We start from the raw sequence: 15,834 nt of genomic DNA, 5'->3' as shown, positions 1-15,834 counted from the left end.
CCTTGTTGGAGAAAATCTTCATCAACGGTGTCTCGGTTGGAATCAACTCCAACGAGAGACTCTTCACCTTTTGTACAGGTCGTGCTGTAGGGAGTGAGTGGCGTACGGGCTCAACTGGAATCAGCTTTCGGTCTCTTGATGGGATATCCACTTGTCGAAGGGTGCTTAAGGTATTCAGATTGAAGGCGCTTAGATATGTCGTCGACTTTGCCAATGGACCGTAACGCAGCAACGAAAGTCTGGATCTCGCTCTCGGATCTTCTTAGAGCGATCTCAATGAAGCTTGCGGCTTTTAGAGGGTGGTCAGCGGGGATTTTTCGACGCAGAAAAAGGATCGCGTTACTGAGATGCCGAATATCCAATAATGATACAAGCCCGAGGAGAATGTCCAACGCAACCACTGCACCACCGTAGTGCTTGAGTGCGAGTTCTCCATCGAGCTGGAAACGTACAATGCGTTAAACACGTCGACGTTAGATATCATGACCTGAGGGATCAATTCGTAGTTGTTGCCCAAGCAGTAGCTAATTCAGTTCCTCGCAGCAATTTTGATGACTGGGAGCAGCATGACGTAGAACTTTTTGGTTTTTGGCACTGACGCTGATGAATCCGTACAAGTACGCTGGGTATACGAAGGTCAGCAACACTTGGCAAATGAGCACGATGATGGCCCTTATCAGCTACTTTAACAGCACTCGGTTTTGATTTAAAACTCTGCCGAAGAAGTCCACGAAGCATGCGACCAGCACTAAGAACCAGACGTTGATCCCCACTACAAGAGCAAAGGGTAAAGGGAAGCCAATGACGCTTGCCATCGATATCTATCATGAACACCACAGCCCCTCCACTCGAGATGATCGGCATCAAACTAACTTGAGTCGATGTGAGGTTGAGAGCTGGCACGGTGACTTGGAATTGTTCGAGGATCACTCTCGTCATGAGAGCCATTGTGACGAAGTCTCGGACCCAAAACAGATATTTCGCACTGGAGCCATCTCTGGGTGAAGCCAATGGAACATCGTCAATTGATATGAGGATCACCAAACACGGGAAGGGTGAGATCAGACTGACGATGATTGTCCAGGACAACGGCGTGGTTTGGCTGTAGGCTAAGAGCTTGCGAATACGCTCTGATGAATAATGTCCGCGAAGTTTTGGTTGGAATGTTATCGGAAGCTTGCGAGCTCGACGCCAGAAGACGTGTAGTCGTTGTCTTGCGTCGTCAAAAGAGTCCATAAGTCAGACTTCGATGTGAGCGAGTTTGATGAACTCACCATGATGAACACGAGCTCCTTCCCACTAACGCGATCGCGACTGATGCTATTTTATACCTTTGCGCCGTTGTCCACAAAGTGAACCATTTTTTTTATAGAAGAGTATTACTTACAGCAGTCGATAGGGCGCGCAATAATAGCGCAGTTATCGAATTTTGGGCTTTTACGATTCGAAATAGGCGGGGGAAACGATAATTTAAAGCTGCATCTGGTGAAGCAAAGGCATTGCAGGCACCGGAAACGGTCACGCAACTGCAATGCACCCCCTTCGAGACGAACCATTGCGATCAGGAAAGAACCTTATTATAATTTTGCAGGAGCAAATTCGAAGTCTTGAGCATATTGAAAGTTATGATACGGTGCAGTGAAGTGAAGCAAAATAATTCTGAGGAAGTGTAAAGAGATGCCGCCCAGAACTAGATATCTGTTGGATCGCGTCACAAGATACTGAGACTCGTAAGAAATAAAACGCCCTTGCTCATCTTCATAGGCATACGCGTGGTCTTAATAATTCTACATGAGCCAAAAACTTTAGTATCCACGTTTAGTAGGTGAAAAGCGCACTACTTATCGGTGCTAGCGACTCGTACTGTAGTGAGTTTTTCGAGATCTTCATCAAGATGTGTATCGTGCGCGATACCTGTATCCGATCCGGGAACTCGCTAACCGTATTAAAACTCTGGACGCCTTGCCGACCGAGTAATACTGATTTACTGTATTACTAATACAGTAAACAAAACCATCGGTGGAGTACCGTTCCAATGAGAAGGACAGAGACATTTAGTAACAGAAACCAAGGCCTTTTCACAGGGTGACCCGGGTCGTTCCTCCTCGCAGTTCGTACATGGCAAAACTTCGTTTTTTTAAACGAAAGTGCTGCGCACGCATAGTATTGATCGTGTGAGGCAGCACTGGCTGCACAAAATGTCAAATATAATGTTGAAGAACGATCAATTACTGTCGAGAGAGGCCTCAGAGACGCCGTTTACAACGGCAGCGAAGCGGAGGTCTGCAATGGTCCGCGCGTAGGTATGTCTAAGTAAGAGTTACTATATTTTTACCGACGCCTTGCCCGCCAGAGCGAGGCGACATTGGCAGTGCAAACGAGGAGCTCACCCGGGTGAAGCCCTACCGACCCGAGTATTATAAAATTTCTACCATCCTAGATGCAAAATAGCTAAAAGCTATTCTGGCTACTCACTGTTAGTTAGTTTGGTGATCTTGCTTATAGTCGGATAGGAGGAAACAATACTCTGATTAAATGTTGCAAATTGCAACTTGCAATACCGGTAGTTGATGGTCATCATAACGATAAACCCAGAAAATGTATGCTTTAGACAGCTGCAATCGTAAAAAAAGCTCAACTAAGGATAAAATCGTATAATCTATGCATCGCAACAACAAAGTCTCGCCCAAAGAAGCTCTGGAATTCGAGGTGCTCTAAATATTTATTAGTAGCCTCATTCGTGAAGGCAGGAACGGGAAATATGACGCTACATGATACGTGCAGTCGTTAGGAAAAAAATAAGTGGTAAGAAGCGAACAAGATATGAAAGTTCCAACGATTTTGCTCAACATTTCAGTTATGTTGGCGACAGAAATAAAGTGGAAAAAAACGATTACGTGCCGAACGAGGCCCATTCTACATAAAGATTGGCAAAAAATTAAGATAATTTCGGGGAACATTGATAATGAAACTGGAATTGGAAGAAGCACAAACAGTTGGCGACGGCTTGATCATTTCTACTGGGCTATGTAGAATCGGTCGAAACAGTATTGTGCTGTGTTCATGAGTCTTCGGGAGCACCGCCAATAGATGCACAAGGACGAGGAGAACGTGTGGACACATCCGCCGATGACTCGGAGGATCCGACAGTGACGGGAGAGCCGGCGGCAGCCGGGCTCTGGATATACCAATGGCTGGTCAGGGAGACCCAAGAATACTGAGATCAAGTCAATCGGAACACGGGAGTAATCCGTCTGATGAGAGGCACCAACGAGCACAAGGAGAACAAGAAGGCAAGCAGGAGGGGGAGATTAGAGAGTAGTTTGAGAGACGATAACATTTAATCTCACTTCAGAATTTGCCCCATCAACCACAAGCTACAAACCAACAGGTTAACAGCCGCAACAAGCTCAAGCCCTCCCCGACGACCGACATGACGGCGTCCAGCAAGAAGGCCGAAGTCATCCTGGGAAGCGACAATTACTTCCACTGGGAGTTCGCGATGCGTATGACGCTCGCGAGGAAGGGGCTGCTAGCGCACGTTCAAGTGGTGAAGGACCCGACGGAGATGACGGAGGCCTGGATGCTCAACGACATGAAGGCGCTTGGTCTGATCGCTCAAGGCGTGGCTGTGGAGCACCACACGAAAATTCGGTCGGCGACGTCGGCTATCCAAGCCTGGAATACTCTACGCGAGTTCTACAACCGGACGACGATGCATAATCGGGTCACGATGACTCGTCAGCTCCACGAGTTCAAGATGGAGGACGGTGCGACGATGGCGAAACACCTGAACAAGTTCGACGAGCTCATCGTGGGCCTCCAGACGCTTGGAGAGCCGCTCGATGACTCCCGACAACTCGTCATCCTGCTGAGCAGCTTGCCGGCGGAGTACGAGTTGATCACATCCATCGTCGAGAACTCGAAGGACGTGACCCTCATCGAGGTGAAGGAGAAGCTGTTCAAGGAGTACGAGCGACAGGAGAAGAAGGAGACCTCGGAGCGCGCGTTGAAGGCTACCTCGTTCGGAGGTAGGGGCCAGAACGGGAAGTTCGGCAATGGCGGCAAGGCATTCGGCCACAAGCGCAACGGCGGACGAAAGGTCGGTGGCTTCAAGGGCAAGTGCTTCAACTGTGACCAAGTGGGCCACATGAAGCGGGACTGCCCGGAAAAGGCAAATAGAGACACCGCCGAAGACTCGGTGTTCGCTGTGGCGGAGAATCCATCAGCGGGTTGGCTGATCGATAGTGAGGCGACGGCTCACATGACGCCTGACCGCGATGACTTGTTCGAGTACAACGAGTCGTCGGCGCACATGTATGTGACAATCGCGGACGGGAAGAAGATCCGCGTGGCAGGGAAAGGGTCGGTGCGTCTAACGGGCATCGACGTCAAGCGCATCAAGATGGTTGAGGTGCTCCACATCCCCGGACTCGACCGGCGACTACTCTCGGTTGGGAGGTTGGCTGAACGCGGCATGAGTGTCGAGTTCCAGCGGAAGTCGTGCGTCATCTGGGACAAGACGAAGGTGATCGCTTCGGGGAAGAAGGTCGGCAAGGCGTACTTGCTGGGCTGCCAGCAGGACATGGCGCACTACACCGAGTACTCGGGAGTCGACAGAAAGTGGGAGCTATGGCACGCTCGTATGGGACACTTGAACGATCGCTATGGCGAAGACCCGCGAGGCGACGGACGGAATCCTGACGACTCAACAGCAGACGAAGACCCTGTGCGGAGGATGCATGAAGGGCAAGCAGACGGTCGCACATTTCCCGTCGCGGTCGACGTCGGCGACGACTCGACCGCTGGAACTGGTTCATACGGACGTGATGGGTCCTATGAAGACGAAGTCCAAGGGCGGAGCGAGGTATGTGCTCGCCTTTGTCGACGACTACTCGCGACACGTCGTGGTGTACTTCTTGACCAAGAAGAGCGAGGTCGTGGCCAAGTTCAAGTCGTTCATGAAGCTGTACGAGAACCAGTGGGGGCAGCGCATTAAATGCCTGCGCTCGGACAACGGCACTGAGTTCGTGAACACGCCGATGACTGAGATCTGCCGGGTGAATGGGATTATGCATCAGAAGACGGTCCCGTATAGCCCCCAGCAGAATGGCGTGGCGGAGCGGATGAACCGCACGATCATGGAGAAGACTCGAAGCATGCTACACTACAAGGGCGTGGCTTCGATATGGTGGGCAGAGGCGGTCAGCACTGCTGTCTACCTGATCAACCGGTCGACGAACAGCATGCACCCGACCAAGACTCCGTACGAGTTGACGTTCAAGTCGAAGCCTCGGCTGGACCATCTTTGAGTCTTCGGGTCGATTGGTTACGCCCATGTCGACAAGTCGCGACGCACCAAGTTGGAGCCGAAGAGCTTCAAATGTATGTTTCTTGGGTACGCCGACGACTCAAAAAGCTACCGAGTGTACGACTTGGAGTCGAACAAGGTGAAGGTGTCCAGGTCGGTGAAGCTGGACGGGCGCGAGGTGAACGGCATCTACGACACGTCGCCCAGCGAGAACTTGCCGATCATTCAGTCGACGGAAGATGTCGACGATGAAGTGGCGCTGCACGAGGAGATGCAACGACCTGCCGCCGACGAGCCGATGGAATCTGTGGAAGAGACCGTCGAGGACGCGGAAATGCATGAGGCGGAGACGCCGGAGCCATCCATGCAGGAGCTGACCACGTACCGACGACTCGCGAGACCGGTATTTAATGATGACATGGTCTTCCATCCGGAGCCGGAACGGACCCAGCGTGCCCGAGAACCGGTACTACTACTTGGAGATAGTTCCGCAGACGGTGAGGAGTCGAAAGAAGATGGTCCCGATGACTCGGACAACGATGATCACTTCTGGCCACCGTCTCCGAAGCGGCCCAGGGTGGACGAAAACAGCCTATTGGCTGAGGCGGTGCTGGCCTACGACGCAGACGTCGGCGATGCCAATGATGCACCCACCACGTATCAGCAGGCCATACAGAGTGACGAGTCGTCGGAGTGAGTGAAGGCAATGAACGCGGAGCTCAAGGCACACGCGGACAACGGATCATGGACGCTGGTCCGTCGGACACCGAGTGCTCGACCGATCGGTTGTCGCTGGGTGTTCACAAAGAAACGCGACGAGCACGGTCGAGTCATCAGGTATAAGGCCCGCCTGGTGGCGAAAGGGTTTAAGCAGAAGTTTGGCGTGGACTTCTTCGAGACGTACTCGCCCGTGGCCAACATGAACTCGATCCGAGTGGTGTTGTCGGTTGTGGTGGCCGAGGCGTACATCACCGAGCAGCTGGATGCGGACACCGCCTTTCTCAACAGCGGGCTGGTGGAGCGCGTCTACATGGAGGTGCCCTACGGAATCATCAACGCGAAGAATATGATGTGTCGGCTGCAGAAGGCGATCTATGGTCTGAAGCAGGCGGCAAATGCCTGGCATAAGACCATCCACCGAGTCTTCGTGGGCATCGGATTTCGGAGCTGCGGTGGCGACCAGTGCGTATACGTCAAGGGCGAGAAGGGCAGGTTCGTATATGTCTGCCTGTACGTGGACGACATGATCATCGCGCCCAAGACGAGCAACGAGATCCAGGAAGTCAACGTGGCGCTCAAGAATGCTTTTAAGATGAAGGAGTTGGGCGAAGCCAAGTTTATACTTGGTATGGAGATCGACCATGACTCATCGGCGAAGACTCTCATGATCAAGCAGACTCGATACATTGATGATGTGGTGACGCGGTTCAACCAGCAGGACGCCAAGGTGGTGGTGAACCCGTGCGAGTCGGGCATGAAGTTATCGAAGACTCAGTCGCCGACGACTCAGAAGGAACGCGAGGAAATGCAGGCGAAGCCCTACCGATCACTCATTGGCTGTTTGTTGTACATTACAACTTGCACCAGACCTGATGTGGCGTACATCGTGACCCAGTTGTCGCGCTTCCTTGAGAACCCCGGGCAGCAGCACTGGAAGGCTGCCATCCGCGTGCTCAGGTACCTGAAGAGCACCCAAGACATCGGCATCGCCTACAATGGGAACGCGAAGAAGGTCGAGGTGGCGGCGTACACCGACGCCGACAGGGGCAGCAATCTCGACGACCGACGCTCGGTGTCGGGCATCATGGTGATGATTAGCGGGGCGCCGGTGGTCTTCAAATCGAAGTACCAGCGCACGGTGGCGCTCAGCTCGGCGGAGGCTGAGTACATGGCGTTGAGCCTGTGCACGCAGGAGGCGCTGTGGACCCGCGCCATGCTCAAGGACATGGGTCACAAGCAAGTGGGAGCTACCCAAGTATGGGAGGACAACCAGGGCGCGATCGCCCTCGCAAGCAACGCTGGGTACAACGCGAGGACCAAGCACGTGGACATCAAGCATCACTTCATCCGCGAGAGTGTGTCCCGAGGACTCATCGTCGTCAACTACGTGCCGACGGAGGACCAGCTCGCGGACATGCTTACCAAGGCGTTGGGGACGAAGAGGCTCAAGTACCTGATCAGCGCAAGCGGAATCGTCGGGACGGTCGTGCAGCATTAGCGGCGAGTGGGAGTGTTCATGAGTCTTCGGAAGCACCGCCAATAGATGCACATGGACGAGGAGAACGTGTGGACACATCCGCCGATGACTCGGAGGATCCGACGGCGACGGGAGAGCCGGCGGCAGCCGGGCTCTGGATATACCAATGGCTGGTCAGGGAGACCCAAGAATACTGAGATCAAGTCAATCGGAACACGGGAGTAATCCGTCTGATGAGAGGCACCAACGAGCACAAGGAGAACAAGAAGGCAAGCAGGAGGGGAAGACTAGAGAGTAGTTTGAGAGACGATAACATTTAATCTCACTTCAGAATTTGCCCCATCAATCACAAGCTACAAACCAACATGCTGGTTTCCGCTGTGTAAAAGTTGTTGTGGAGCGTGACATCCTACACTACCACCGGTAATATAGAAGGACGAACATTAAATGCAGTAAAGTATCGTGGCTCGTTGCTTTATGTTTAATGTTTGCCTAAAGAGCAACATAAAACGATGTTACAACACTCATAGGGTAGACGCAACAGCCAAATAGTTTCAACCTGATATTGTGAAATGATTGCCACTCAAAATCTCTTATGAGTACCATGTAGTTCGAACGATGCTGACCTACCCGGGCGTCATCACTTACTTGGACAACAACAGTAACGAGGGTGCGCGATGTGGTAATTTTGAGCGGTAAACAAGGTTGTTAAAGCTAAAATCATGCTCAAGGAATTACCCGAGCATGGTATCCAGCAATTTAGGCGAAGGTGTTCGAGTCGACAAGAGCATTCAGGTATGTAGAGTTCACCTGTCCTCATCGTGAGGAAAAGTTCAAGTATAAATGCAGCGCTGTGAGGTTGAAAGTGTAGTGACACTTTAGAAATGTTGGTTGAACTATCGGTACATAAGTTTTCCACAAATGTTGCAATGGACTACTCTTGTTAAAATGAACAATTAAACATATTCTATGGCTTTGTAATATACTGCCTTGTTTAGTTTATGACCAACGTTTTGGATTTTATATTTTCCGTGCTGAACTAATGCATGGTATCTAAAGCCTGCGGGAATGACACCAATACTAATGCATGCACTGGCATACTCGCGGTAGGCTTTCATGCATGCTTGAAGTTGACGTTGAATGGTAGCGCAGGTCGAGTGAGGGGTTGCGACCATGATTGAAGTTGACGTTGCATGTCACTATTGTAGAGATTCAACGTCATTCTAGCGGGTTTTTTTTTTTATAGACGCGTGACGCCCCCTCAAAACACAGTTCTTACGAACTGCGAACTACAACTAGATAGTTGTGCTTTCTCAATATCTTGATTTTTTATTGGGCTATCCTGGGATGGGGTGGCCGCCTTTGCACAGGCCTCGCTCCTCGCAAAAGGCCCCCAGAATAATGGCATTTGACCGCGTTGTAGGCACCCTTAGCGAACATGGAGACCACCTGCTAGTGCGTAAGGATCTCTACTTTAAGGGAGACACGGAAGTGCCGGCTGGTAAGGTGCCATGGCGGAGCTACAGCGCTACAAGTCTCGGCACTCCTTGATGGGATTTGGGCATGTTTTGACCGACCTCTGCCCTTTCTTTGCTTGCTCCGACTGAGAAAGCCACACTCCAATGAGAAGGTGCTATTTTATTGTATTGTATTGTAAACGTTAGTGCGCCTTACGCTTTAGGGAAGAAGTGATCTACACTCTCCAAGCGTGGTCCGCACCACTAACCCCAATAGTGGGCGGCCACTAATTGAGCTCCTACTGTCTTCTCCGGCACGATCAGCATACGTCGGTACTCGTAGGCCTTTCAATGTTAGCTGTTATCTGACTTGCCAACAACAGTCGTTATCTGGCTGGTAGCGAAGCGATAGCGACAGATAACGACAAATCGCCTGTGATTGGTGATAAATTCGTTTTTTTCATTGGCTAAGATCATACAAATATCTGCTGCTGATTGGATATAAAGGTTGGTGTCGATAGTAGACTCTACGGCGAAGAGCTGCGCAAAGTGGCCAAGGCCGTATCGGCGGCCGATATCAGTACGGCGCTGCTCAAGCTATTGGACTAGGATGTTTTCCTCTTGACGGGCGTCTTCTCCGCGTGCGTGGCGCAGCTCGTGTCCTACCAGGGCGGGGGTGACCAGAATTGGCATGCTGCGGACGCTATGTAGCTACTAAGTACCTCGCCATGATCAATGTGAGTCTCGTGCCCACCGTGAACGCCGCTGCCGCTGCAAAGAATACGACGGAGAAGCAGCAGCAGCAGCAGCAGCAGCAGCTAAAGACGGAGGAGGTCCAGTATCAAGAACTTGTGGTCCTCCAGAAGCAACAAGTCCCCCGAGAACAACGTCGAGCCCAAGCTCACGCCCGCGCAGACGGACTTGTTGACGCCCACCAAACGGCACCCCATTGACCTCGAATCGGTGGACGTGGAGCTTACTGGGATGACGAAGGTGTTCGAGGAGGACAGCCAGAAGGAGAAGCAGGAGCAGTTGCAGATGCTGCCGCTGGACGAAGACTTGGCAGCAGCGACGACGAGAGGAAGCCAGCGCTCGGCTTCCCCATCATTGGAGTCGTTGTGGCACCCCACCGTGCAGTTCGGCATCATTGCGGCGGTGGTGCTGGACTTCGCAAACTGCAGCTTCTCCAACATCGGGAGTCCTAGAGCGTCGGGCGGCGGACGTGACAACACGTAACAACATGTAACAACATGCAGCGGGCAAGGGAGCTAAGACGCTTTAAATGAACAAGCAATGATCAACTACGGGGAAGAGGTCGTGCATTAGAGTGCTAAGCGAAGCGGGTGCAGTAAAAGCCAATCTGACAGTACAATACTCCGATCATGAGTGTCAAATATATTTGCAATGTGAAACATCAGCTATTTCAATGCTATACACTAGGGTCAACTACCCATCAACGTCACCGCCGTCTCCTCCTCCATTGTTGTTGTTTTCTTCTTCTTCTTCGTCGTCGTCTTCTTCTTCGGAACTGCTATCAATGTTGTCATCGTCCTCTTCATAATTTTCACTAACGAACAACGTATCGCGAATGATCTCAGGGTCCAACGAGCATCGCTTCGAGGTAACTACATTTCCTCTCTTGGAAAACGCACGCTCCGATGGCACAGAAGTTGCAATACATCCTAACTATTTCCGAGCTAGGGCCTCCACGATCGAGTACTTCCCTCGCCGCGTTGACCACCACTGTAGAGCATCAGTAGTCACTCGAGTTCCATGTGCATCGCCCAGGTACTGTCGAACCTGATAATCGCACTCATCTTTCAGCTTATCATCCGCCACGGTGGGCGCTTCCTCCACATACTGCTCCGTCCCTCCGCTGAACACTTCTGTAAGCCAAGCTACATTCTTTTTTGCAGCCGATGGCGGTCGCGAGGAATCCTTCGCCACCCTCGTGTCTTCTTCACTGGTGGATTGGGTGGCTCTCATATCATTTCCCATCTCAAACACAGCCGCTGTGAGGTGAGCAATAGCCATTTTAGTCTCTTCGTGGTTTAGATGCTTGAGCTCCGCCGATCTTGGATCCAGTGCTGAAATCCACAACAGCTCCATAGGTAGTTTCTTCTTGAACCTTTCCGTGAAAAGCGTGACGTACGTACGCCGAACGGACTGCATCAACGTCTTCACTCGCGGAACAAACGCTTCATTGCCGACCGAACGCGTGATCGCCTCGAATATTTCTTCGTCTTTGATCTTCCTTTCGATTGTGCGGAGAACGGGTACAGCCATAACCAGTGTGGGGTACTTCTCCCCACCTAAACCGTCGGTTGCTTCAGCGAATGGTTCAAGCAAGACAACTAAACATCGGATGACAAGACAATGTTCAGCTGTTGGTTGTTTAAATTTTGCGTCTGAAAACTCACGCGTCCTAGCGACGTGTCCAAAAAATCGTCAAGAGCAGTTCGAAGTTCCAGCATGCGCAGTAGCATGGCATGCGTGCTATTCCAACGCGTGGCACAATCGGTTTGAGGAACAAGCACTCTGGTTTGAAGCCCTCGTAAGCAATCCAATACTTTTACGGAACGGCTGAAAAACACGGCAAGCTTGCGAAATATTTCCACGACGCGACGTAGCTTATCCAAGTCAGCCCGAGTCGCTGCGCACGACTCCTCGATAAACGCCTCAATTTCCTCACAGGCAACTTGCTCAAGGGCAGCATCAATGTCTTCGTCGGATTTGGCAGCAGCCATCATCGCTTTTGAGGTCTTGTCCGATTTCTTCTTGACCATTTCACACCCAACGATGAGATGCAGAGAATGAACTAAGCACGACATGGAGTCGAGGTTCAACAGCTCGCATGCCTTCACTCCATTTGACGCACCGTCCCGAAGAAACTTCACGCACTTTTCAATAGGAAGCCCCCATTCATTCATAATTGCTCGCAACGATTCGGCAATCCGGTATCCATCGTGCTTCCCTGGCAAGTACCGTACCTCGAGCACCAGCTCCACATACGAAACTCCTCATCCAATTAATGGAGTGTGAAGCAGATGAGCCCAAGCTCACGTTTGGACGTCCAAATGTCGGCTGATGCTGCGTAAAAAATGCACTGGACAGCAATCTTCTCCTTGAGAACATCACGAAGCTGGGCAGCAACCACTTCAACTCCAGCACGTGCTTTCCAAGGCTTGATGATTTTGATGCGCTTTTGCAAAGTGTTGAGGTAGCGGGCATACTTGCGAAAGTACTTATCCATCGAAATGGTGAACGGTCTCATCGACTTAGTACAGCGACCGGTTTTCTGAGTGCCCCCACTTCTTGGTGCATCAGCGGCTGGATAAAGTTTGCTTGCGCGCTTTCTCCTCTTCGGCTGCTTTCTTGAGTTCTTTCGGGTGCTTCTTTTTCATGTGCCTGGTGACATAGGCGGTGTTGGACTTCTCGAAAACAATTTCTTCTCCGCACTTGTTGCAGTATGCACACCTAGCATGCTCCGATCGTAGGTCCTTGATATTCATCCCGATATACTCATTTTTGCAGACGAGCTGAATAAACCGCCAGTGCTCGGGCTTGCGCTTTTTGTGCATTTCGAACAGCAGTATTTCGGCACTTGTTGCCGGCGCCGAAGGAGCAGACAGGGTGCTTTCTTGTCCGCGCCGTACAGAGCTTGATGTCTTGCCGCGGTCTCTGCGTTGCGCCGTGCTTGGCGACTTCCCACTGCGAGCTCGTTGCGCGCTGTTGGGTGACTTGCCGCTACGCCCTCTCGGAGCTGCGTTCGGCGACTTGCCGGTTGGAGGGCACCCTCTTTGATCGCTGCTGGGCGACTGCAAACTGCGATTTAGCTGAGAAGTAAGGGGTGGCTTTCCATTGCGCCCTTGCTGCGCGCTATTCGGTGTCTTCGTGCGCTCTTGCTGGGTACCGCTTGGTGTACTTGTGCGGCGACTACGGGTGGCACTGTTAGAACGTGTAGCAATTCGCTTGTTGGAATCCGCCGGAGAGTATACGGCATCTTGAAAGTTGCTGCAGCTCTCGAGTCTCCGATCCGGCGCTTGCGTTGCTCGCAACTCTGGGTGGAGGCTTGCTGCTTGCGTGCCGAGCGCCTAGGAACAACGACCCCAAACACCAACGGGCTCCGCGAATCCCCGTGGACTTGATTTAGATTCTTAGAAGCACGATTCTGGTCTTGGACCGATGCTTGATCGTCCAAGTTACTATCGAACCCGATGGTCGCTTCCATGCCGTTGTAGCGGTCTTCTTCGTCTTGGTACGTAAGCCGGGCTCGAATTGGAGGGCTCCGCATGAATGAAGTACTGAATGTACGTCCCACGACAGCTTCCCGATGCCTGCCTTCGCTCTGAAGATAGTATGGCGGTGCTAAACCCACGGTAGGTCGCTCGTCTTCTAGCTGGTGGCTTGCTTCATGTGGTGCGCCACCAAGATCCCAAACGAATGATGCCGATGGTCGCCTCGGATCCATAGCAGCCCGACTTCCTTTCAAGATGTGCCGCTCTCAGGATTTCGCGCAATGGTGATCGCCATGCCCCCCACGGCTCAAACGTCGCGGTCAAATAACGGTATCTTTGCGATAGCTTTTAGCGATAACGTGAGGTTTTTAACAGTATTCTATAACGACACATCGTAACGTTGAAAGGCCTATACGTCGGCAATGAATGGCTCCCCCTTCGCGGAGACGCGCTAGGCCTTGGTGGCGGCATGTCCGCTGCTTCCGTCACCCGTATCGATCTTGTAGTCTTGGTTCAGCTAGGTACTCGGGTCACAACTCCTTTCCCCGGCAACTGCTGTCGTGGCCGCAACAAACCACGCAGTCTCAGCCAGCACGCCCTTGTTCTTCGGTCTTGTGTTGTTCCTGCGCATTATGCTGATCCCCTTGAGCACCTTCCCTTGACGATTGACGGCTGCAGCAGTCCCCCCCTCGCGAGCGCTCGCGCCTCGACGCCGAATCAGCTTCCTGGGCGATGCCGTAGTCATCAACCCACAGGAAGTCGGTGGCTGATCACTGAGCACGCTTGGTTCGTCCGCTACCGCCGCCGCGAGTCGTACCCGCATCGAGCTCTCAGCCCAGAGACACTAGCCTCACATCCTTGTCCGTCTAAGAACTGAGGGCGCCGCGGCGGAGCCGCATTAGCGCCCCCGAGAACGACGCCGCGGCGCCGCTCCCCGGGAGGGCGTCACCCCAACCCGTACCAGGATGTGCTATTTTATTGTGCTTTGCAATGATTCTGGCAATATGAGGCGAGATTTGCTGTATTTATAGCGACCACTTGCTAGATTTACGATAAATCGAGGTGCATATATGGGTGGAGGCCTAGAATTACGCTAAAAGCGCCACAATTGCACTTTTGAAAGTGCAATTGTGGCTGTGCAGCTGCAATTCTGTCGGTTTTTATCCACAAGCACCTACACACACGGCAATTATGCATAAGAGGGTGGATGTGCTGGTGATCCTGGACGGTGGTGTACTGGGCCAATGCATGGCTGCTGACAGGCCCTCCCAAGTCGATATATATGTGAGGAGGTGGGTTTATGCATAATTTTAGCAGGTCGTGTATCTTCTTTCACACATATTTAGGAGCAGGCTTTGCCATATTTAGCGTCTAAAATGGTCGGCAAAATAACTGCAAAGCACAATAATAGTAGGTACAGAATTCTGCCCGAATAAGGAACGGGTTTACAACTAATAGCCTCACATATTTAATATTATTTTCCAGTCAATGTGGCGATAGGGGGATGTGCAAGGTACTGCAAGGTACTGAGGTTCTAAGGTGAAAATTCCAGTGCCAATCATCAGCTCTCCACCCTCGTTTGAACAATGGCGCGTATTTAGCGATCTTACTAGACTTCAAACTACATGTACCGTAGTGGTAGACTCGCACTTTTGCTTTTGCACCTCGCCCCACAAGCCCACCTCCTCCCCCACTCCACCCATGAAGTCCACACCGTCCAAGCGTCTCCGCCTCACTTGGTCTGAGAAAGTGGGCATCCTCGACAAGGCGGCCCGCACACCTGCTCTCTCCTACAGGGGCCTGGCTGAGTGGGCTGCGACGGAGTTCAGCCTCCCGGCCGCCCCAGGCAAGACAACGATATGCCGCATAATTAAGTCAAGTGCAGTCCTGCTGGGGCGGCCGCTGGAGAAGGACCAAGGAATCATTCATTGTATTAAGCGACACATTCTATCCCGCAAGATGATGCAGGCTCTAGACCGGCTTGGTGAAGGGCTAGATAATCCCTACGAGGTCGACCAGTTGACAGCGCTGTTGTGGTGCGAGGATGCCTGGTCAAAGGTTAGTGCTTCGACCATACGCCACTGTTGGAATCATTCCGGACGCGTAGGTAAAGCTGCTCTTCCGTTCATTTTTAAATAACTAAATCAGTACATTGGAAAGTATACTCAACTTAACATCAATTTATTCTGCGTCTTTATATATATCAGGCGTTCCTTACTCGGGCAGATTACTGAATTAAAAAACGACGTTGCATGCTGCTGATTGCGATCGCCAGCCAATCGAATGGCGGCAGCGCATCAGTAGCCGGTCCAAAAGCGGGCTGACTCTCGGGCCGTTGGCTTCATGTTGAAGTGAAGTGAGTCAAGTGAGACTGTGGGGGACGAATGCAATGCTCTCTGTTGACAGTGCCCTGTTACTCGCCAAAGATGACGCTCATGAGGCCCGTGGCCTGGAAAACGATGCCCACGACGAAGGAGAAGGAGGCCGAGATGAAGCCGACCCGCAGGTCCATCACGAGTGAACTGCCCCCGAGTCGACCGGTCACTTCCCCGTACAGCGCGGCAAAGCCTCCCATTGTGATGATGGAGGCGATGCAGAAGGACCCGAGGTAGGCGGTCGACTTGAGCCAGT

The 15,834-nt window shown here is 52.0% G+C and overlaps 2 protein-coding genes across 2 annotated transcripts; one reads left to right on the top strand and one right to left on the bottom strand.

Annotated features, from left to right (window-relative positions):
- Positions 1 to 9,617: 9,617 nt before the first annotated feature.
- On the bottom strand, positions 9,618 to 13,584 carry PHYSODRAFT_289283 (hypothetical protein). Its single transcript, XM_009541214.1, has one exon. The coding sequence runs from the start codon at positions 11,249 to 11,251 to the stop codon at positions 10,652 to 10,654; it is 600 nt and encodes a 199-aa protein (XP_009539509.1). The 5' UTR covers positions 11,252 to 13,584; the 3' UTR covers positions 9,618 to 10,651.
- A 1,320-nt stretch (positions 13,585 to 14,904) lies between these two features.
- Positions 14,905 to 15,342, top strand: PHYSODRAFT_534886 (hypothetical protein; the record flags this gene model as incomplete). Its single annotated transcript, XM_009541213.1, has 1 exon — positions 14,905 to 15,342. One exon carries the CDS (start codon positions 14,905 to 14,907, stop codon positions 15,340 to 15,342), a length of 438 nt encoding a protein of 145 aa, XP_009539508.1.
- Between the last annotated feature and the right edge of the window lie 492 nt (positions 15,343 to 15,834).

This window comes from Phytophthora sojae (genome assembly GCF_000149755.1).
Source record: "Phytophthora sojae unplaced genomic scaffold PHYSOscaffold_20, whole genome shotgun sequence".
In the NCBI taxonomy this organism is placed as follows: domain Eukaryota; phylum Oomycota; class Peronosporomycetes; order Peronosporales; family Peronosporaceae; genus Phytophthora; species Phytophthora sojae.
The sequence above is the reverse complement of the archived record's forward strand: the minus strand, read 5'-3'. Positions and strand labels throughout refer to the sequence as shown.